The 23,466-nt window shown below is 49.3% G+C and overlaps 1 protein-coding gene across 1 annotated transcript in view; it reads right to left on the bottom strand.

Annotated features, from left to right (window-relative positions):
* Positions 1–23,466, bottom strand: part of DCL2 (dicer-like 2) — a 361,432-nt gene that overhangs the window by 170,497 nt on the left and 167,469 nt on the right. Inside the window, exon 9 of the mRNA XM_087370403.1 lies at positions 15,793–15,931. Coding sequence (XP_087226529.1) covers positions 15,793–15,931 — 139 coding nt within the window. The remainder of the gene's footprint in view (positions 1–15,792; positions 15,932–23,466) is intronic.

Here is a 23,466-nt window from a genome sequence, read left to right on the forward strand (position 1 = left end):
AGGGACTCTCAATATTATTGATCCAGATTTATTGTGCAGAGCTTTACTTTGCAAGATGGTGGTGCGGGGGCTTATGCCAGGGCAGGAGCCATGGAAGGCATTTTTTATTAGCAACATATAGACATGCACACCTTCTTCAGGAGGAGACTAGATGGGCAGTATTAGATGGATTTTCATGCAGCACATCTCAGGCATCCTTCGTCCCCTCTCATGGTTGCCATTCTAAAAGCATGGGCCAACTTCAAGAGCACTCTTCGGAGGATTCCTCCTTCCTCTCATGAAGAGATTGATAGGCAACCGGTCATGTGGAATGACAGACCTTGGCAGACCACTTGGTGCTTTACTCTACATACAGTGGTCCAGATGGGAGAGGGTGTGAAGAGAGTAGGAGAGAAGTAAGGAGTCTCACTTGCAGCTTTCTCACATACACAATGGGGGAATACACACAAAGATGGAGGCTGAAAACAGTTTTTCTCTTCTTAGTTGTGAAAGCCAAAAGAACTCTCTCTAAGTACAAAAGGAATAGGTGAACCCTATATGTGGGTCTCAAACCAAACTCAGCTAACCTAGGTGGCATACTAACTGAGCCACTAACTAGAGTACATAAAGATAGTTGTCATCCAGCTATTATTCATGGGCGGTGTACCAACCGCATCTGCAGCTAACAAGTCGGTGACATAAATGCACAACAGTCACCTTGGCATATCACGAGTGGAGCTCGATATCTCAACACTCCCCCTCAAGCTCAATCCCAATTCCTGCACACCAAGCAAGTCTCTGAACTTACGCAGCTTCTTTGCGCCCAATGCCTTTGTGAATATGTCAGCTACCTGATCCTCTATACTGACATAAACTAGATCAATAAAACCTACTAGAACCTTCTTTCACACATAGTGATAATGCACCTCAATGTGCTTTGTTTTAGCATGATATACTGGATTATTTGCCAACTGTATACTGCTCATGTTGTCACAATAAATGACAACTAGCCCATCTATAGACTGATGCATATTATAAAGTAGCTTACGCAACCAAGCTACCTCACATGCAGCCATTGTTGTACCCCTGTACTCATAAAGTAGGCTGTTTCTTGCTGCTCTAAGTGATTGCAGCACTCCCAAAAGAGAACACATATCCACTGGTAGATCGTCTATCAGAAATACTACCAGCCCAATCAGCATCTGTGTATCCATACAACTGTATCTGAACCCCAGTCTCATAAAATAGTCCATACTGCAATGTGGACTTTACATACCTCAGTATGCATCTAGCCACATCCAAATGCGATTTCCTTGGAGCTTGCATAAACTAACTTACCAACCCAACAGCATAGCTCTAATCTGGCCTGGTAATAGTCATATAAATCAAACTTCCTAGGGTCTTCCAGAAGCTCACCTGCATCTGCACTCAACTTCACATTCTGCTCCAAAGGAACTGAAATAGGCTTACAGCCTGTCATCCCATATTTGGACAGCATGTCCAATCCATATTGCCTCTGCAAGAGCCATATCCCACTTGTGGATCTAATCATCTCAATGCCCAAGAAGTAACGCAGCTCTCCCAAATCCTTCATCTCAAACTTTTGCTTCAATAGCATTTTCACATGAAGGATATCTTCATCACTATCACCTGTGATGATCAAATCATCAACATAAATGACAAGCAGCATAATGCCTTTCTCTGTTTTTCTCACATAAAGTGAGAAATCTGCCTTGAAAATCTGAAAGCCAATAGTGACAAGATACTATCCTATCTTGTCAGACCATGCTCTGAGTGCTTGCTTGAAGCCATACAAGGCCTTCTTCAACTTGCAAACAAACTCAGGATGAACAGCATGCACATTTTTTTTTTTGCGCAAAAAGTAGTGCTAGTTATATTACTTGAAAGCAAGAGTACAAGAAGGCCTGAAGGCCAGCGGGCTCTAATCACAAAACAGATTCAGCCCGAGAAGTCAAAAAGCTAAATACAAGCCTCCTAGGGCATAATCATCGGAGAGTGGACAAACAGCCACGGTGGAGGGGCGTAATGCCACTGAAGACTCTGAGTGGAGTGCTGGAAGAATAACTCTCGGTGGTCCCAATCGCGAAGGAAACGTCGTCTCTTTTCCTTCCCTGCTCGGGATTCTCCTTGAATCTAATCCCATTGACCCTTGAGCGTGTGAATGATCGTGCTCCAGATATCTGCGAGGGTCTGGGTGGTAGAAGAAGTCTGAGCTCCTACAGTCTGCGCGCATCTGGAAGTCCAGATATGCCAGCCTGTGATGCTCCCTATGATCTCCCAAACTGGGTGCCGAGGCATCGCTCCTGCATCTGTCTCTTTCAAATGCCACGGGAAGCTGTCCATGTATGCCCAAGTGGCTTGCGTGATGAGAAAGACGGGATCCTGTCTAGAGAACTCATAGGCCAAGTGATGTCCCGGCTCAGTGCTGCACTAACAAACGGCTCCCCAAGTGATCGATCCTAGCTCGGGTGTAGCCCTAGCTAAGATCCCCATGATTCCCTTCCAAACCGTCTGTGCGTGCGAGCAGCTCCAAAGGGAATGCTTCAGGGACTCCTCCTCCTGAAGACACATCTGACAATGCCGCTCCTGCCCCATCTCTCTCAGCCAGCTACCAACTGGAAGCCCCTTGTGTGCCACCATCCAAAGGAAGTAGGAGATCTTCCTCGGACGCCAACTGGCCCAAAGAGTCTTCCAGAAGGTGCGAAGAAAGACCAAGGATATCCCCTGGGCATACCACCTATGTGCCTGTGTGGGTAGCCCATGCTGGAGAGCCCCAAGAGCACGCCGGCTCGTGCGTGTACTGTAAGAAAAGAAGGGGATAGGATTCTCTGAGGTCTCAAGAAAGAAAGAAAGTGTATTATTGTCCACTAAAGGCCAAAATGGGCCCATGGGACATCAAGAACTCTGCATACAAGATAGCACAAAATCAACGTGCCACAAAGAAGAGGCATCGTCGAATATCATCTAAGTGCTACGCAATACAATGCAAGTGAAAGTACATAATGTCAAATCTGAGCCTAAATACAAAGTAAACTAGATGCAAGAAAACCGCCCCTGGGTGCAAGATGGGGGGATGAGTACAATATGCCAATGCAAAGATACAAGTCCAGGTGTCACGGAGTCTGAGAACCAAAATAATACTGGAAATCCTGTCCATCGACTTTGCCTCCTGCTATGAGAGTACAAATCTGAGCAAAGGTGAGGTGAGCGGCTGGTGGGGCGAGATCTCCATGAGTAAGTCTCCTCCCAAAAGCTGCCATCATCCTGGATCATCTGGAGATGAAGCGGCGAGTACGTCCCCTATGTAACAAGATCCTGCGGCGTCTACAAACCATCTCATATGTACATCCACAGGGTGGAGGCATGTGTCCTGTGTGAGCTCTAACCTCCTCATGCTCCTCCTGGTCTCTGTCCTCTGGTATAGCGTGTGCCTGAGCTCTATCAGGCTGGGCTCTATCACGCTCCAATCTATGCTGATGGTCTCTGAGGTAGTCTCGTCGAAGCATAGTGGCCTCCCTGACATAAAGAGCTAGGCAATGCTGATCCTCGTAGTCCATCACTCGTGAGAGAGGTCCAAAGCCATCCGTGAAGAGACAGTCTGAGCTCATAATATAGCGGGCATCTGCAAATGAAGTGCTCCTCTGACTCCACCTCTCCCATGGTGCAACAAGGGCAGATCCTGGTCTCTCGGCCTGGTCGCCGTCCATCCTCCATGCGTCGCATCCTACCAGCCTCTATCTCGAGCTGATGCGAAGAGACTCTAAGCTGGCCAAGGGCAATCCTCAGTGAGTGGGACATGTGGATACCTGTATAGCCTGGTGGAATGACAAACCCATCCTATGAGATCCGAAGGAAGTGGTCACGATATGTGGCCATCTTCGTCGGAAGCTGCGTGGGATAAATCCAAGTGCGATACGTATGAAGCTGCACCAAGTCTGCTCTCGTGACCTGGCTAAGCTCGTGGCGAGTCAACTCGAGATGAGGGGCATCCATGCTGTATCGGAAGGGAGGCAGTCTATCCATGTCTAGTCCAAGAGATGTGAGCCACCTAGTGAGTCTGAAGTACCAGCAGTATCGGGCCCCAGATCGTGCCAACTCCATAGAAGATGCAAGTGCTAACCATGGCAACCGAGCTTTGCCTACTACTGAGTCTCCAAACTCCCTAACCCTGTGCAAATACATGACCGACTGAAACGCTGCATCCAATGCAAGGGGAGTAGCTCCAAACTCTGCTAGCATGATCTCGTGCGGAAATGTAGCCTTGGCCCTAATGAGCCGAGAGAACATGATGATCTGTAACCTCTCTACTCATCTCCAATCTGCAGCGCCGAGGTCTCCTGCCCAGAAAGGAGCTACATACATCACAGCTGGTCTCACCAATGTATCAAAAAGCAAGGATTTCGTATCGGGATGCTGAAAGTGGGACTGAAAACACTGACGCTCAAGATGAGCCAACGAAGCATACCCTTTACTAATCCTATCTCGTGCTGCATATGTCATGGTGAAGACCGGTCCCCTGAAAACTGCCCCCAAATAAGTATACTCTCTAACAAGCTCAATGGGCTATCCGTCATAAGTGAAGCAAAACTCATCCGTGCTGTAAATACGATCAGAGGTGTTGAAAACCATAACCTTGGTCTTGCCAAGGTTTACGGTCAACCCCCTGTCCTAGAAAAACCTGTGGAGTGCCTCAATATGTGCCTGGAGGCCCTGAGCAGTAGAGGAAATGAGAACCACATCGTCCGCATACAGGAGGATAGGAATGGAGGATCCTGAGAGAGTAGAGCCCACACCACCTGTCATCTGTACAAACATCTCTAGCTCATCAATATATAATCCAAAGAGAGTAGGAGAGAGCGGACAACCCTGCTTCACCCCAATCGTGCTGCATACCTTCTCTGAGAGCCCCTCACGTGTTCGAACCCGACCAGTGACCCTCTCATACAAAGCCATGATGGCCCACTGTATCTCTCCACTGAAGCCCATCTGACGAATCCTCTGAAACAATCTGAATCGCGGAACTGTGTCAAATGCCTTCCTGAAGTCCACGAAGCAATAATAAAGCCGTTTCCTTCGTGACTTCGCCTCCTCTACCAGTGCCCTGAGTGTGAGGATGTGGTCAAGTGTCGAATGATCCCTGCGAAATTCAGCCTGCCCTCTGGCTCTGAGTCCAGTCGTCTCGGCATGGTCATTTATACGGCTTTCCAAAACTGATGCATAGATCTTGGCCATAACGTGGCCAATCATGATGGTCCTGTAATTCGACGGCTCCATAGGGTCCCCCGACTTGTGGATAGATACTATGGTATTGCCTAACCAGGACTGTGGTAGGCCTGTACAAACAGACTCATTGAAGAGACGGGAAAGAACAAAATCTAAGGCATCAATCCCATGGATTACATACTCCGCTTGCAATCCATCATGATCCTTAGCTCTCCCGTTCTTCAATCAGTGGACTGCTACACGGACACTCTCTGGTGTGAAGAGACTAGATGAAGCTGGCCTAGGGGTATGGGATTAATCGATGGCTGGCTGATCTGGAACATCGTATAGAGCTGAAGTATATGCAGACCAGACACGTGGATCTGTGAGGGGGCTTTGAGACTTCAAGCGGAGGAATTTTCTCCAGAATTCCTTGGAGTCACAGCTGAAAAGCAAGCTTCTCAGCTCCTCCTCATTCCGGGCTAGCAACCGCTTGTAGTCTCTCTTGGTTTCGGCAAGGAGGGGAGACTTCTCCTTGGTCTCAAGGTGAAGTTTCCTGCGGAGTTCCTTACACTCCTCGTCATACCAACCGTTGCAAGGAACAAGACCAACCGGTGGGGGACTAGACGAATGACATGTGGCAGGGAACCTCATAATAGGGTTGGCGATCGTGATAACGAGGGGGGGGTGGGTCATGGGAGACATGAGTCAAAGTAAAGTGGATGAGTGCATGGTCGGCAGAGGGCATGAAGGGGCTAACAATAAGGCTATGGATGGAAGGGACTAGAGTCGGGGGACCTATGATTTAGTCGATCATGCTAGTACCATGCCCAGAAGCAGAAGAGAATGTAGGCATGGAAGACTGTGGCCACCTGGACAAGCCGTTATAAATGACCATACCGTGCGAGGTGAGGAGCTCCAGTAACTGACGTCCCTGATCTGTGGGCTGTACTGTGCAGTTTGATGAAGTCCGACAGAGGCTATCATCGTGAAATGCTGGGAGTATGACCGGATCCTCCATGAAGTCATAAGTGAGGGCCCGTCTGTCTGAGGTCCTCGCATTGAAGTCTCCTAAAAGGATGACTTCTCCGCGATGTGAAAAATCTGCAATGTCCGCTGAGAGATCCTCAAATATGGACTGGCCTGGTCCAGTGGAAGAATAGATCGACTGCGCCGGGGGGAAGTAGCAAATTGCAATAAAAAGATCTCGCTGAGGGGCTCTGCGGCGGATGCGTACCCACAAGAATCGGGCATGTGAATCCGTTCTCTCCACTGTGATGATCCGATCGAGATGCTCTCTGTACAAAATGGCCACTCCTCCAGATCCTCTCACTCCAAATGTCCGAGTGTGCTGCCTGAAAGCAGATCTCCATGTATACCCTGTCACTCGTGGCAAAGGTCTCTCTGGACTCTCGTGTGTCTCCGTGAAAAAGATGATATCTCTCCCAAAGAATGCCCCCCGTAGATTGCCTGGCTGTACTGTAAAAGAACCATTGCAGTTCCATACAGCAATGCGTAGACTATTTGACGGGTGGTGTGTCCCATGGGCCCTGTCCCGTCAAGCGGTCGGAGCAGGAGGTGGAGGTGGGGCTATATCTGCTGGTCTGCCATCTCTAAGCACTGTGGGATCACACCTCAAGGTGCTTGTGATGAGTCTGCCATCCCTGATCACTGCCCACTTGCCCTGAGCTTGGGCTGCATCTCTCTGAGTCATGAGCACCTTGCGCTCCTCAACCTGTATCTGAGTCAAATACTCGTCCATGGAAATCTGTGGGTGGTGGTCTCTGAGTGTCCCTCTCCCCCTGAGGGCAGCTAGACATGCCTGGGCATCTCTGAATTTGATAATGAGGGGCTGCTCTCTAGTACGATTCCTCCCGACTCTATATGCTCCTACTATGCCATGATCCTGTACTCCCAATGTCTGAGAGACAAAGGTCACAGCCTGTGTCATCGTGGACTCTGTCGCCGAGGGCAAGATACCACGAATGCGAATGTTGAGGGCCTTTGTGGCCCTCTGCTGTGACTCGGCCAATGTAGCTGATACAGTCGATCTCTGAGGCTGTGATGGCTGACAGCGGACGACATCCACCCACTTTGTGGCTCTCTGGACCTCTGTCTGAAGGGAGGTCAAACGCTCCTCAACCGCTGCTACTGCTGTAGTGGGAGATGTGTCTATGTGCTGAACGCGAGTCTCGATCTTCTGCACTCGCTCTGTGTGTCCATGAATCTCTCCAGCAAGAGTCCTATGAGTCGCCTGTAAGACCTGAAGATCTGTCCTAATAGACGAGATCTCCCGATCCTGGTGTGTCACTCGATCAGCAAGAGATGCAACTTGAGCTGTAAGTAGAGCAATGGTCTCGTCCTTCCTGTGAAGCATCTGAAGGGCAGCTCGGAGGTGGGTCTCAAAGTGCTGAAGCTCTGGTAGGATGTGGTGGCAAGGACAAACAGTGCAAGGCATGGAAAGAGAAAGAGAGGGAGAAAGGGGGGAAACCGGTAAGGTGGGTAGCGGGGATGAAGGAGAAGGCTGGAAAGGGGGAGAGAATGCGGGTACCGGGGATGAAGAGGAGGGGATGGGTAAAGTCTGTAGAGAGGATGAGGAGGAGGGAGCCTCTGGCAAAGTAGGTAAAATAGGCAACAAAGGGGAAGAGGTGACAGAGGGTTGTGAGAGAGAGAGCAAAAAGTGTGGAGAAGGGGTAGGAGAAGAAGGAACCTGAGAGGGGAGGGGTGAAAAAAACTGCGGGTACAAAGTAGCTATGGGCGGAAGATGAGATAATGGAGCTGAAACCGGTGTACCTACGACTGGGAGTGCGGCAAGTGCGGGCACTGTGCTGTCCTTTGAAGAAGATGCAAGTCCTCTTCTACTATAGTGCAGCATATCGATCGTGGCGGCCATTGATGTTGCTGCTGTTGCTGCTTCTGTAACATGCTCGACGGTGTCGGCCATGTTTAATTATGGGAGAGAGAAAGAAAGAAAGAAAGAAAGTGTATTATTGTCCACTAGAGGCCAAAATGGGCCCATGGGACATCAAGAACTCTGCATACAAGATAGCACAAAATCAACGTGCCCCAAAGAAGAGGCATCGTCGAATATCATCTAAGTGCTACGCAATATAATGCAAGTGAAAGTACATAATGTCAAATCTGAGCCTAAATACAGAGTAAACTAGATGCAAGGAAACCGCCCCCGGGTGCAAAATGGGGGGGATGAGCACAATATGCCAATGCAAAGATACAAGTCCAGGTGTCACGGAGTCCGAGAACCAAAATAATACTGGAAATCCTGTCCATCGACTCTGCCTCCCGCTATGAGAGTACAAATCTGGGCAAAGGTGAGGTGAGCGGCTGGTGGGGCGAGATATCCATGAGTAAGTCTCCTCCGAAATGCTGCCATCATCCTGGATCGTCTGGAGATGAAGCGGCGAGTACGTCCCCTATGTAACAAGATCCTGCGGCGTCTACAAACCATCTCATATGTACATCCACATGGTGGAGGCATGTGTCCTGTGTGGGCTCTGCCGTCCTCGTGCTCCTCCTGGTCTCTGTCCTCTGGTATGGCGTGTGCCTGAGCTCTATGAGGCTGGGCTCTATCACGCTCCGGTCTGTGCTCTCTGAGGTAGTCTCGCCGAAGCATAGTGGCCTCCCTGACATAAAGGGCTAGGCAATGCTGATCCTCGTAGTCCATCACTCGTGAGAGAGGTCCAAAGCCATCCGTGAAGAGACAGTGGAATCTACCTCTGATCTCATAATATAGCGGGCATCTGCAAATGAAGTGCTCCTCTAACTCCACCTCTCCCATGGTGCAACAAGGGCAGATCCTGGTCTCTCGGCCTGGTCGCCGTCCATCCTCCATGCGTCGCATCCTACCAGCCTCTATCTCGAGCTGATGCGAAGAGACTCTAAGCTGGCCGAGGGCAATCCTCAGTGAGTGGGACATGTGGGTACCTGTATAGCCTGGTGGGATGACAAATCCATCCTCTGAGATCCGAAGGAAGTGGTCACGATATGTGGCCATCTTCACCGGAAGCTGCGTGGGATAAATCCAAGTGCGATACGTATGAAGCTGCAGCAAGTCTGCTCTCGTGACCTGGCTAAGCTCATGGCGAGTCAACTCGAGATGAGGGGCATCTATGCTGTATCGGAACGGAGGCAGTCTATCCATGTCTAGTCCAAGGGATGTGAGCCACCTAGTGAGTCTGAAGTACCAGCAGTATCGGGTCCCTGATCGTGCCAACTCCATAGAAGATGCAAGTGCTAACCATGGCAACCGAGCTCTGCCTGCTGCTGAGTCTCCAAACTCCCTGACCCTGTGCAGATACATGACCGACAGAGAACATGATGATCTGTAACCTCTCTACTCATCTCCAATCTGCAGCGCCGAGGTCTCCTGCCCAGAAAGGAGCTGCATACATCGCAGCTGGTCTCACCAATGTATCAAAAAGCAAGGATTTCGTATCGGGATGCTGAAAGTGGGACTGAAAACAGTGACGCTCAAGATGAGCCAACGAAGCATACCCTTTACTAATCCTATCTCGTGCTGCATATGTCATGGTGAAGACCGGTCCCCTGAAAACTGCCCCCAAATAAGTGTACTCTCTAACAAGCTCAATGGGCTGTCCGTCATAAGTGAAGTAAAACTCATCCGTGCTGTAAATACGATCAGAGGTGTTGAAAACCATAACCTTGGTCTTGCCAAGGTTTACGGTCAACCCCCTGTCCTGGCAAAACCTGTGGAGTAAAACTCATCCGTGCTGTAAATACGATCAGAGGTGTTGAAAACCATAACCTTGGTCTTGCCAAGGTTTACGGTCAACCCCCTGTCTTGGCAAAACCTGTGGAGTGCCTCAATATGTGCCTGGAGGCCCTGAGCAGTAGAGGAAATGAGAACCACATCGTCCGCATACAGGAGGATAGGAATGGAGGATCCTGAGAGAGTAGAGCCCACACCGCCTGTCATCTGTACAAACATCTCTAGCTCATCAATATATAATCCAAAGAGAGTGGGAGAGAGCGGGCAGCCCTGCTTCACCCCAATCGTGCTGCATACCTCCTCTGAGAGCCCCTCACGTGTCCGAGCCCGACCAGTGACCCTCTCATACAAAGCCATGATAGCCCACTGTATCTCTCCACTAAAGCCCATCTGGCGAATCCTCTGAAACAATCTGAATCGCGGAACTGTGTCAAATGCCTTCCTGAAGTCCACGAAGCAACAATAAAGCCGTTGCCTTCGTGACTTCGCCTCCTCCACCAGTGCCCTAAGTGTGAGGATGTGGTCAAGTGTCGAATGATCCCTACGAAATCCAGCCTGCCCTCTGGCTCTGAGTCCTGTCGTCTCGGCATGGTCATTTATACGGCTTTCCAAAACTGATGCAAAGATCTTGGCCATAACGTGACTGTGGTAGGCCTGTACAAACAGACTCATTGAAGAGACGGGAAAGAACAAAATCTAAGGCATCAATCCCATGGATTACATACTCCGCTTGCAATCCATCATGATCCTTAGCTCTCCCGTTCTTCAATCGGTGGACTGCTGTCTCTGGTGTGAAAAGAATAGATGAAGCTGGCTTAGGGGAATGGGATAAATCGATGGCTGGCTGATCTGGAACATCGTATAGAGCTGAAGTATATGCAGACCAGACACGTGGATCTATAAGGGGGCTCTGAGACTTCGAGCGGAGGAATTTTCTCCAGAATTCCTTGGAGTCACAGCTGAAAAGCAAGCTTCTCAGCTCCTCCTCATTCTGGGCTAGAAATTGGCGTTTCTTGCGCCTAACCAACCACTTGTAGTCTCTCTTGGTTTCGGTAAGGAGGGGAGACTTCTCCTTGGTCTCAAGGTGAAGTTTCCTGCGGAGTTCCTTACACTCCTCGTCATACCAACCGTTGCAAGGAACAAGACCAACCGGTGGGGGACTAGACGAATGACACGTGGCAGGGAAGGACATGTGGGCGGCAGAAACGAGTGAAGAATGTACAAGTTCCCACCGGTCCTGCGTGGATGGTAGAGCATCTAATAGATGAGGACGGAGTAGGCGGCTGAGGTTCTGGCTATATACATCATCGAACTGGTGGTCGAAATGAACCTCATAATAGGATTGGCGGTCGTGATGACGAGGGGGGGGTGGGTCATGGGAGACATGAGTCAAAGTAAAGTGGATGAGTGCATGGTCGGCAGAGGGCATGAAGGGGCTAACAGTAAGGCTATGGATGGAAGGGACTAGAGTCGGGGGACCTATGATGTAGTCGATCACGCTAGTGCCACGCCCAGAAGCAGAAGAGAATGTAGGCATGGAAGACTGTGGCCACCTGGACAAGCCGTTATAAATGACCATACTGTGCGAGGTGAGGAGCTCCAATAACTGACGTCCCTGATCTGTGGGCTGTACTGTGCAGTCTGATGAAGTCCGACAGAGGCTATCATTGTGAGATGCCGGAAGTATGACCGGATCCTCCATGAAGTCATAAGTGAGGGCCTGTCTGTTTGAGGTCCTCGCGTTGAAGTCTCCTAAGAGGATGACTTCTCCGCGATGTGAAAAATCTGCAATGTCCGCTGAGAGATCCTCAAATATGGACTGGCCTGGTCCAGTGGAAGAATAAAACGACTGCGCCGGGGGGAAGTAGCAAACTGCAATAAAGAGATCTCGCTGAGAGGCTCTACGGTGGATGCGTACCCACAAGAATCGGGCATGTGAATCCGCTCTCTCCACTGTGATGATCCGATCGAGATGCTCTCTGTACAAAATGGCCACTCCTCCAGATCCTCTCACTCCAAATGTTCGAGTGTGCTGTCTGAAGGCAGATCTCCATGTATATCCTGTCACTCGTGGCAAAGGTCTCTCTGGACTCTCGTGTGTCTCTGTGAAAAAGATGATATCTCTCCCAAAGAAAGCCCCCCGTAGATTGTCTGGCTGTGCTGTAAAAGAACCATTGCAGTTCCATACAGCGATGCGTAGACTATCTGACAGGTGGTATGTCCCATGAGCCCTGTCCCGTCAGGCGGTCGGAGCAGGAGGTGGAGGTGGAGGCGGTCGGTGCAGGATGGAGAGGAGGGGAAGGCTAAAGTTGGAGAAGGGGTAGGAGAAGAAGGGACCTGAGAGGGGAGGGGTGAAAAAAACTGCGGGTACAAGGTGGCTATGGGTGGAAGATGAGATAATGGGGCTGAAACCGGTGTACCTGTGACTGGGAGTGCGGCAAGTGCGGGCACTGCGCTGGGCGGAAGATGAGATAGTGGAGCTGAAACCGGTGTACCTGCGACTGGGAGTGCGGCAAGTGCGGGTACTGCTCTGTCCTTTGAAGAGGATGCAAGTCCTCTTCTACTATAGTGCAGCATGTCGGTCGTGGAGGCCATTGATGTTGTTGTTGTTGCTCCTTCTGTAATATGCTCGACGATGTCGGCCATGTTTAATTATGGGAAACGGGAAACCGGCGGCATTGAAAAGCGGAAGATGGCGAGCGCTGCCAATGCGCGATGAGCGGGTGAGCGGGGTGGGGGGCCTGAGCGGCTGAGCTGCGAGGGGGAGGGTCTGAGCGGGGTGAGCCGCTGCGAGGGGGAGGAGCTGCGAGGGGCGAGGGGCTGGGGGGGGGTAGGGGGGAGCTGCGGGGGGGGAAGAAGGGGGGGGGGGAGCTGCGAGGGGGGGGGGAGGGGCTGCGAGGGGGGGGGGGGGGGGGGGCTGCGATGGTGCGAGGGGCTGCGAGGGGAGAGGTGGGAGCTGCGAGGGGGGGGGGAGGAGCTGTGAGGGGGGGGCGAGGAGCTGCGAGGGGGGGGAGCTGCGAGGGGGGGGAGGGGCTACGAGGGGGGGGCTGCGAGGGTGCGAGGGGCTGCGAGGGGGGAGGGGTGAGCTGCGAGGGGGGGGTGAGGGGCTGCGAGGGGGGGAGGGGTGAGCTGCTAGGGGGGCTGCGGGGGGGGAGGGGTGAGCTGCGAGGGGCTGCGAGGGGGAGAGGGGAGCTGCGAGGGGGGGGTGAGGGGCTGCGAGGGGGGGGAGGGGTGAGCTGCGAGGGGCTGCGAGGGGGAGAGGGGGGCTGCGAGGGGGAGAGGGGGGGCTGCGAGGGGGGGGAGGGGTGAGCTGCGAGGGGCTGCGAGGGGGGGAGGGGAGCTGCGAGGGGGAGAGGGGAGCTGCGAGGGGGGGGTGAGGGGCTGCGAGGGGGGGGAGGGGGGGGTGAGGGGCTGCGAGGGGGGGGAGGGGGGGCTGCGAGGGGGGGGAGGGGTGAGCTGCGAGGGGCTGCGAGGGGGAGAGGGGAGCTGCGAGGGGGAGAGGGGAGCTGCGGGGGGGGAGGGGTGAGCTGCGAGGGGCTGCGAGGGGCTGAGGGGAGCTGCGAGGGGAGCTGCGAGAGAGAGAGGTAGGTTTGCAGCAGAGAGAGAGAAGAGAGAGAGAGAGAGAGAGAGAGAGAGAGAGAGAGAGAGAGAGAGTAGACTAGGGAGAGAGGAAGTGATACTCAAAGAGAGACAGAGAAAGAAAGAAAGAAAGAAAGAAATTTTATTAAAGGTCCACGGAAGGCCATACATGGCCTATGGGACACAAAATCATCCGAAAGGAAAATACATCATCAACGATGCGCCAACTAGGTGGCCTCATCGTAATACCGCTAAGATGCCAAAAATGGCTACAAAAATCCTAGATACAAAATGAAATGAAATAGAGTACCAAAATTGCCTAGATACAAAATGTAAAATATGGAATATGAGGAACATTGTCTTCCCTAAGGGGTCTGTGATCCAAAGAAATGATGGAAGTCATGGCCATCGACCATGCCTCCTGCCATGAGTGTGAAGATCTGGGCAAGTGTCAAATGGGCTGCTGGCGGTGCCAAGTCTCCATGGAGCAATCTCCTCCGAAAATCTGCCATCATCCTCCGTCGTCTAGAAATAAAGCGACGGGTACGGCCTCTGTGTAAGATCATCCTACGGTGCTGCCGGACCCTTATCTGATTGATTTTCCCTTAGATCTTCTTTTTTAGATCACCTTTTCCTTAAGGACGTATAGTATGCAAAAAAGGATTGTTTTCTTTTTTATTCTCCCTTAGGTTTTTTTGGCTATTTTAGCTGAGATTTGTGCCAACCAGGTTTGAGTTTACTTTTGTATGTCTTCCTAGGGCCTCTCTCCAGAATTTCATGTGGATTTCCATTGCATACATTTGCAGCTATAAATTCTCAAGGTTTCTTAAGAGAGAAAAGATTGATGATTTATTGAGTATGAGGTGACTTGTATAGATGGATTTTAGCAATGTACATTTTCATATTTTGTGCTTAGGTGACCAGAAATCATTATTTAGGGTGTCATTTTCTCATATGCTTCCGTCTCTTAGTTCATGTGAGATATGCACTGGAAGAAATAGTTGGAAAGTGCTAGCAAAGACTGGCATGCGCGGTTGCCCTGTTCTAGTAAATGCCTTCTCAAATGTCCTTATTCTGTGATATGATCAGGTTGGAAACATATTTTTTCCCAATCTCCATCAAGTGATTCGTTTTTGTGAAGGTTTTTCAGCCATGACGTCCAATGTGTCTTTTACCTCGATCTCTTCCTGCACACAATGAGCTATGCTCTTTCAACTAAGACTTGGGGGCCTTGTCCCTCTGCCATTGTTCAAATATTTGGTGCAAGGAGATGCAAACTTGCCAATTGTGTGACTCTATCCGATAGAGCTTGTGACTGCAACAGTCCAATACTTGAGAGTTGTGTCCAGACCAATCTTGTGTGAATAAATTTACAAGCTATGAAATTGTGTCAAAGATCTCTTGTATCTTCTCCTCCCCCCCCCTCCCCCCAAAAAAAAAAAAAAAAAAAGGACTTGTATTAAGAAGGAATGAAGTTCCAAGAACAAAGCTCATGGGAGAACCACATCATTCAAGGCATGAGAAAACAAACACCTTAGAAGGACAAAAACATGCTCATGCAAGAGAGCTAGGAAAATTCCATGGTTGAAGCTGAAAGCTCCACCTTAACCCTATGGAGGACTCTAGGAGAAACGGCAGCCACTCTGTTTGAGGGGGGGTTCCTATCTCTTCCGGAGGTGTTACCGGAGGCCAAAGGCCACTGGTGTGAGAAGCATGGGTGTTGTAAGCCAATAAATCATCAATCTTTTCTCTCTTAAGAAACCTTGAGAATTTATAGCTGCAAATGTATGCAATGGAAATCCACATGGAATTCTGGAGAGAGGCCCTAGGAAGACATACAAAAGTAAACTCAAACCTGGTTGGCACAAATCTCAGCTAAAATAGCCAAAAAACCTAAGGGAGAATAAAAAAGAAAACAATCCTTTTTTGCATACTATACGTCCTTAAGGAAAAGGTGATCTAAAAAAGAAGATCTAAGGGAAAATCAATCAGATAAGGGTCCATAGAAAAGCAAGCAAAAAACGTGGGTGCACCCATAACCTGTTAAGATACCAGAAATTCTGAGATACTACTTGTATTTTTCACAAAAACTTCAAATACTGCTAGCAATGTGGCTTTCAATGTCACCCCATACCAGATTCATTGCTTATACTTGAATTATGAGAAAAGCATCTGCTAGAAAACTAGCTCCATCCAATCATGTATTCACAAGAAAAAGATAATCAAACCTGATTCAAGAGGAATAAAAGATGGATCTGTCAAACCTGCAGGCAAGAAGGAATGTAAAATATGTTTTGCCTCTTGCAAAAATTTCCTGCTCATAGAGTTTACAGCTGAAGACCTAAATATGTAACCATTGAAAAAGTTGTCTTCTTTCTTCATTGTTTCAAGAATATCCATGGCCTGCAAAAACAAAATGGAACAGGACATATTATGCAAAGGATGACTGTCAGCATTTACATTCAAGGAACACTCTCATCACAAACAAAATCATTTTCTATAAAATTTAATAATATAACCAAGGACCAAATTCATGAGAAAATCATTACTATACCTAACAACATAAGATTGTGATCACGAGAAAGCATTTATATATCCAACGACTTTTCCTAGAGGTAGTGAAAGGAGGATCAGCAGATCGATGAAGCTTTACTCTTGGACTGGTCCTCACACATGAGAGACGGCATGGCCAAATTAGATGGTTAGGGATTTTCAAGGACAAGCATCCAGCTACAGGTCATTGGTGTTCGAAGAGATATAGATGAGGATGCCTTGGTCTTTGATGTGCACTCTAGGCGCAGGCTATCAAGGTCCATGGATGTGGGTATTGTCGTGGATGCTTGTTTTCAGCTAGTTAGGATTGAGCGGCATGTGGGACTGTGTTTTTGGATTCAAGATGGTTTTCCCCCTTGGGCTGATGGAGGATTGGGCTTTGTTGGGTTGTCCCATAAAGTACTTGTAGTGGGAACCTAGAGAGTGGGAGTAGATTGATGTAGCAAATTTCGAGAAGACCCTCCATGCTTCCTGTACATTGTCAGTAATACTAAGAAGTTTCAGATGAATGTTATGGGTTGGAAGCCCTTTAAATCGTCTCACTTGGAGCATTTTCACATTTCTTTAGACTTGCAAAAGACTGTCTTTTCATTTTCATTTGCACTAAACTAGTGGAGGTCCAAGGTAAGCTGGTTCACCGCACCACTGCACCACTGTATCACTGAACCACTGTGTAAATATAAATACTCCTGACTGCTCCATGTGCTAAGCTCACTCTCCAGGTGTGGAGCTCTTGATGAGATCACTTTGGACATGGTACTCCTAGTTGACCTGTGTCGACCTGTGGTTAACATGTGTCGTCCTGTGGTTGACAGCCTCGGACAGTACTCCTGGATGAACCCGTGTGATCGCGTGGCTAACTTGTGTTGACACATGGTCAACATGTGGTCAACAGATGTCGTCATGTGGTCAACGCCTGTCGACAGGTGGTCGTGTGATAAGGTAACAGTTTCCCCCACCACGATCATTCACCATCCCGGTGAATAGAAAGGGAGGACGAATCCGTCAAAGAAAAATAAAAATGAACTTACAAACCATTGATATGGTGATGGAGTGGGAAAAGGAAAGAGTACAGACCATGTGGTTGGCCGTGGGAGTAATCCAAGATTTGTATTAAGTTGAAACGTGAAAAATAAACTGCTGTATGATAAGGGACAGCATGGAAAATTGCAGAAAAAACTGAGTACATCTTGAGGTAAAACACTGATATTTACACTGAGGGCCAAACAGCTTGGCAAAATCTAACAGTGCAAAAAAAAACCCAAACACCAACAGCCATGTATCAACCCTTCTATGAGATTACGGAGGGTGGTAAAGCTGCAGCCTGTTCCTCTGCCTTCTCCTCTTCCGCCTTCGTATTTGGCTCTGTGGCTTTTTGTGCATCCCTTTGCTCTGGCTCAGTCATAGGTATCTGTGGATGGGGTGCTTCCTCCTCACACTCAAGCGTGTCCATCACATTTCTCAGATTTTCATACTTGTCTTTATATCGGTGGTATCGCCGGTAGTAATGATCCTTTTGCTCTTGCAAGGTGGACTGGGAAGTCTGGAGGGTGGCCAACTGCATCCGAAGAGCTGTGAATTCTTCCTCCATGGATGAACGCTTCTTTTCCAATTCAGCCACTCTGGATTCTGATTTTTCTTTGGCAATCTCGGAGGAAGACAAAGACTCTTTTAACTTGGTAATCTCCTGGTGAAATCTGGTCACCTCCGTGACATGCTGGCTGTGCAAAGTTGCCAAAGCTGCAGCATGTTGGCTGCGTAAAGATGTCATTGCTGCTTCCCATTCCTGCCTGTGATTATGGAGGCGATCCTCAAGGGCAGCCTTCTGAATATTCCAAGCGATGTCACGCTCATGTATTGCTGAGTCCTTCTCTTTCTGCCACCTTTCCTCCTGTTGTCGAAGTGTCACGCTAGTGGCGCGCTGCTGGGCTGCCTGAGCTCTCTCGAATTCTAACTTTAAATGTTGCTGTTGAGAGAGGAGCTTATGAGCATAACCTGTGGAATTGAAGACCGCTGTCCCAAGCTGCGTGAAGGTGTCGTCCATGATACGCTGAGCAAGATGCAGGGACCTTTTCATCCACGCATACCTGTCGCTGTAATTCATCCTATCTGCCAAATTAATGACGTCCCCCAATTCCTCAAACATGTCAGGGAGAGCTCCCTCTTCCTCGGTTGACAGGTTTCCTGTAGGTGCCAATTTGTCCAAGTGCACAAAACATGTCGGGGCCCTGGAGATCTTTTTGTTCTGTGCGAGGCAGTCCTGCAAGGGAATGGTGAAGATTTGAGTGAGATCCTCCTCTTCCCCACATACTGGTGAGCGTTTTTTGTGAAGGACAGATAGTAGTTGGCTGTAATCTTCATTCTGTTTTTCCACCAGGGAAATATTTGAAAGAGGTGGGCCCGATGAAGCAGCTATGTAAGCTGTGAACATATCATTCTCATGAAGGGGTGGGCAATCCACAGATTTGAGCAGAATCCCTCCCTCAAATACCTCCTCTGATGCTGAAGTGGCCGATGGAGCATCTCCGCGAGAGGGGCTCCCACTCCCATCCCTAGTCCTGTCTCTGCTTGGGGAGGCCGAAATGTGAAGTACACCCTGAGATGACATCTCCTGAGAAAGCCCGTGGGAGTGGGAGTCGGGTCCCAGGCTAAGATTCTGGTCCAACACCTGGTCCAAAACATGGTCAGAGGTCGCCTGAACTGTGGTGATGACTGCATCAGTGAAAGTGGTAGGGAGTGAAGACGAAACAGCTGCAGTCCTTCGTAACAATACACCTGTCGAGGAAGTCCCGGGTACAACAGTCGTCGTCACTGGTACAATAGGAGGTGTACCTCGTGCAATCCCTCCCATTGAAAGTCTGGAGATCGCTGAAGAAGCCTGGATAAGTGTGACTGATGGAGAGGCAAGTCCTGGCACGGGCAGGGGGGCTGTTGTGCAGGACGGGAGGAGGAGGGGAGAGTGGTGGGTAAAGGGGGAGAGGGAGGGGCTGGTGTGCAAGAGAGGAGTAGGGAAGGGTGGTGGTAAAGGGGGAGAGGGGGGGCTGTTGTGCAGGAGAGGAGGAGGGGGGAAGGGTGGTGGTAAAGGGGGAGAGGGGGGCTGTTCAAAGGATGGAAAGAGAAGGTGTTTGTAAGAGAGAGGTAGGAGTTGGACAGAGGGTGGAAAGAGAAGATGTCTGTAAGAGGGAGGTGGAAGTTGGACAGAGGGTGGAAAGAGAAGGTTTTTGTAAGAGAGAGGTAGGGAGTTGGACAGAGGGTGGAAAGAGAAGGTTTTTGTAAGAGAGAGGTAGAAGTTGGACATAGGGTGGAAAGAGAAGGTTTTGGTAAGAGAGAGGTAGGAGTTGGACATAGGGTGGAAAGAGAAGGTTTTGGTAAGAGAGAGGTAGGAGTTGGACATAGGGTGGAAAGAGAAGGTTTTGGTAAGAGAGAGGTAGGAGTTGGACATAGGGTGGAAAGAGAAGGTTTTGGTAAGAGAGAGGTAGGAGTTGGACATAGGGTGGAAAGAGAAGGTTTTTGTAAGAGAGGTAGAAGTTGGACAGAGGGTGGAAAGAGAAGGTGTTTGTAAGAGAGAGGTAGGGAGCTGGACAGAGGGTGGAAAGAGAAGGTTTTTGTAAGAGAGAGGTAGGGAGCTGGACAGAGGGTGGAAAGAGAAGGTTTTTGTAAGAGAGAGGTAGAAGTTGGACAGAGGGTGGAAAGAGAAGGTGTTTGTAAGAGAGAGGTGGAAGTTGGAGAGAAGGTAGAAGGAGAAGGAGTTTGTAAAACAGGATGAAAAGGGGAGGCCGTAGTTAGAGAGAGAAAGTGACACAGAGTGAAAAAGGGAGGCCGCATTTTAAGGGTGGTCATTTAGAGAGAGATAGTGGCACGGGATGAAAAAAGGTGGTCACACTTAGAGAGAGAAAGTGGCTCGGGGAGAAAAATGGAGGGATCACTTAGAGAGAGAAAGTGACACTCGGGTGGAAAGAGAAGGACCCATTTAAAGAGAAAAATTGGCACCAAGGGGAGAGAGTAGGAGCCAGGTAGAGAGAGAAAGTGGCACTAGGGGCAGAGAGGAGGACCCTTGTAGAAAGAGAAAGTGGCCCTCACTCAGAGGGAGAAGATGTCACCAGGAAGGAGAAGGATTAGGAGGGTGTTTTCTCATTGATCATGGTACCTCTTGATGCGTGACCCATTCACCGGTGCAGGTAGAAGTCTGCCTTCTAAAGTGGCCAAGTAGACTCCGCCACTTGGGATAAGCTTGGCAATGAGAAATGGACCTGTCCAACCACTCACAAACTTAGGTTTGTGTTTGAGAAACTTACTCGAATACAAGAGTACTAAATCTCCGACTTTGAAATGCCTTTTTCTGAGGTTCCGGTCATGCCAAGCTTTTTGTCGCTTCTGCCAAACTTCTTGAGCGAAAACTGCTTCACGTCGATGCTCTGCCAGTGCTTCCAAATCCCACAAGCGTTCCATTGTGCAGGCTTCAAGGTTGTCATTTTTGTCTAGAAGAATCCTGTGAGTGTCAAGATGAAATTCATAAGGCATAACGGCCTCCAGTCCATAGACCAGCTCGAAGGGTGAATACCCAGTACTCGCCTTGTAAGCCGTTCGATAGGCGAATAAAGCAGCTGGAAGTACGTCGTCCCAATCGGCTAAAGAATTTAGGCAAAGTCGATGCACGATCCCGCACATTGTGCGATTTGAGCTCTCAACTAGACCATTGGCACGTGGGTAATAGGGAGATGAAAATTTGTGAACTATTTAAAGCAGGTGAACTAGTGCAGCAATGGTGTCATTTAGGAAGTGAGACCCTCTATCACTTATCAACTCAACAGGACAACCAAACCGAGAGATGATCTGGTCATATAGAAATGTGGCTACTACCTGGGCTGTACAGTTCTTGACTGCCTTGGCTTCGACCCATTTGGTTCCATAGTCGGTGGCAAGCACAGCATACTTGTTCCCTCGGCGTGTGGCAGGAGAGATGGGTCCAATGAAATCCAATCCCCAGCGATAGAAGGGAGGCACCGGAGTGAATGGTTTGAGAGGGAGGTACTCACACCTTGTAGGCTTGGGGCCCGCTTGTTGATATGAATCACATCTGGTCACATGAACATGGGGGCTTGGGCCACTAGAACCCTGCTCGCATGATCTTACGAGCAGTAGCATCTGAGGCCATATGCCCTCCACCTATGCCAGCATGTGCCTCTTTAAGAATGGATTGTGTCTTGTGCGGAAGCACACACCGTCTCAAGATCTGATCCTTCCCAAGCTTGTACAATTAACCTGCAATCAACTTAAAAGGAGCAGCTTGAAGGATCCGTTTGCGTTTCTCTGTTGGAGTTAATCCTGGAGGAAAGCCACCTGTAGACAAGAGGTGTACTATGTTAGCATACCATGGTGGGAAGCAGTCCACCGCAAATAGGCATTCATCAGATAGTGCTGTTATTCCGAACAAGCCCGCATCGGCTAAGTCATCGGTGATACCACTGGCTGGTTCCTCGGAATGTAACCTGGACAAGTGGTCTGCAGGTTGATGCAGTCTCCCAGCCCTCACCACAATGTCGAATTCAAATTCTTGAAAAAGAAGAATCCATCTGCTTATCCGGCCACCAAGAGTAGGCTTATTCAATAAATACTTAAGAGCTTGATGATCAGTGATGATCACAAACTTGTTGCCCAAGAGGTAGTGACGATACTTGGTCATGGCATAAACCATGCCGAGGCCCTCCCTTTCTGTGGTAATGTAATTGCGTTCTGCTCCATTGAGTTGTCGACTCGCGAAGTAGATCGGCAAATCAATCTTGGTATCCTGGTTAGGTTGAGCCAGTATAGCACCTACTGCCCACCCACTAGCATCCACATGGACATGAAAAATTACATCCCAATCGGGCTGCCTGAGGATGGGGGCCTTCACGAGGCGATGCTTCAGATCATCAAAGGCTAGTTGTTGTGGGGTGGCCCAAACAAACGATCGGTCTTGATGTAGGAGTTCTGTCAGGGCAATAGCAATGTCGGCATAGAAACGTATGAACCTTCGGTAATATCCTACATGCCCTAAGAAGGACTTCACCTCTTTGGGTGTACGAGGGATGGGCAATGAGATGATCACCTCTACCTTTGCAGGATCCGTGGTCATGCCCTCAGCAGAAACAATATGACCAAGGAGAACACCTCGGAGTGCAAGAAAGAAACATTTTTCAGGGTTTAAACACAAGCGCACTTCTCTGCACTTATCAAAGACCCATCTCAACTTATGTAGATGATCATTTTGTATGGCCGGATCAAGATGGGAGGCCGATTTACCATTAAAAACAAAGAAGTCATCTAGAAATACCTCAAGAAACTTGCCGATATTCTCTTGAAAGAGTTTGGTTACGAGTCGTTGAAAGGTTGCCGGGGCATTACATAGTCCAAAGGGCATCATTCGGTAGGCATATGTTCCCCATTGAGTGACAAAGGTAGTCTTGGGCTGATCCTGTTCTTTCACTCGGACTTGGTTGTACCCGCTATATCCATCCATGAATGAGTATAAAGCATGTCCTGCCACTGTCTCCAACACTCTATCTGTGAAGGGAAGGGGGAACCTATCACGTCGTGTTGCAGCATTCAAACTCCGATAGTCAACACATATTCTAAGTTTGCCGGTCTCTCTTTTGGGTACAATGACAATTCCACTGACCCAATCGGAGTAATCCACTAGGTAGATTAATCATGCTTGCTTCATTTACTGTATATCTGTTTGGACTGCCTTGCCGTAGTTGGGATTCATGCGGTATGGACCTTTAATCACAGGGTCTGCATCGGGATATAAGTCGATGCTATGCTCCATGAAATCAGCGGGCACCCCCTTCAAATCCTTGTAGGACCAAGCAAAGACATCCACAAATTCTTTAAAAAGGTCGGTGACTGCAGCTAGAAGATAGTCATGTTCCCAGACCCAAGTGGCTAACTTCAAATGCCTGGGTTGGTCCTCACTTCCAATGTTGAGATACCGCCAGTTCCGTGCCTCATCAACAGGGGCAATGCATTGGGATGTTGAGGTACTTGGTTCACCTATTCTCAGTCCTGTATGTGCTGGAGTATCTTCAAGGGGAAAGTCCCCCTCCACTTCTCTCAACCAAGATGAGGGGTAAGTAACTGGGGGGTTCTCAGGCATTGACTGAGATGTAGAATCAGTAGATGTTGCAGATGTTGTGTGCCTTCGATGCCTCGGTGACTGTTTCAGCATGCCCCAGTAAGGTAAGCCTTCTACCTCATAAGTGGCTTCCGGAAGGTCTTGAATTGAGGGGTGGTCGGCTTCTGATAAGAAAAGGTCAAGCAAAGTGAGATCGGCCATGTCCTCACCTCTGTATCCGGTATACGCCCTGGGTCCGCCCAAGACCTCAAGCTGTTGGTGGTGATTCTCC

This window comes from Dipteris shenzhenensis, chromosome 32, assembly GCF_047967505.1.
Source record: "Dipteris shenzhenensis isolate YYH24624 ecotype China chromosome 32, Dip_SZ_1.0, whole genome shotgun sequence".
NCBI classification, from domain to species: Eukaryota; Viridiplantae; Streptophyta; class Polypodiopsida; order Gleicheniales; family Dipteridaceae; genus Dipteris; species Dipteris shenzhenensis.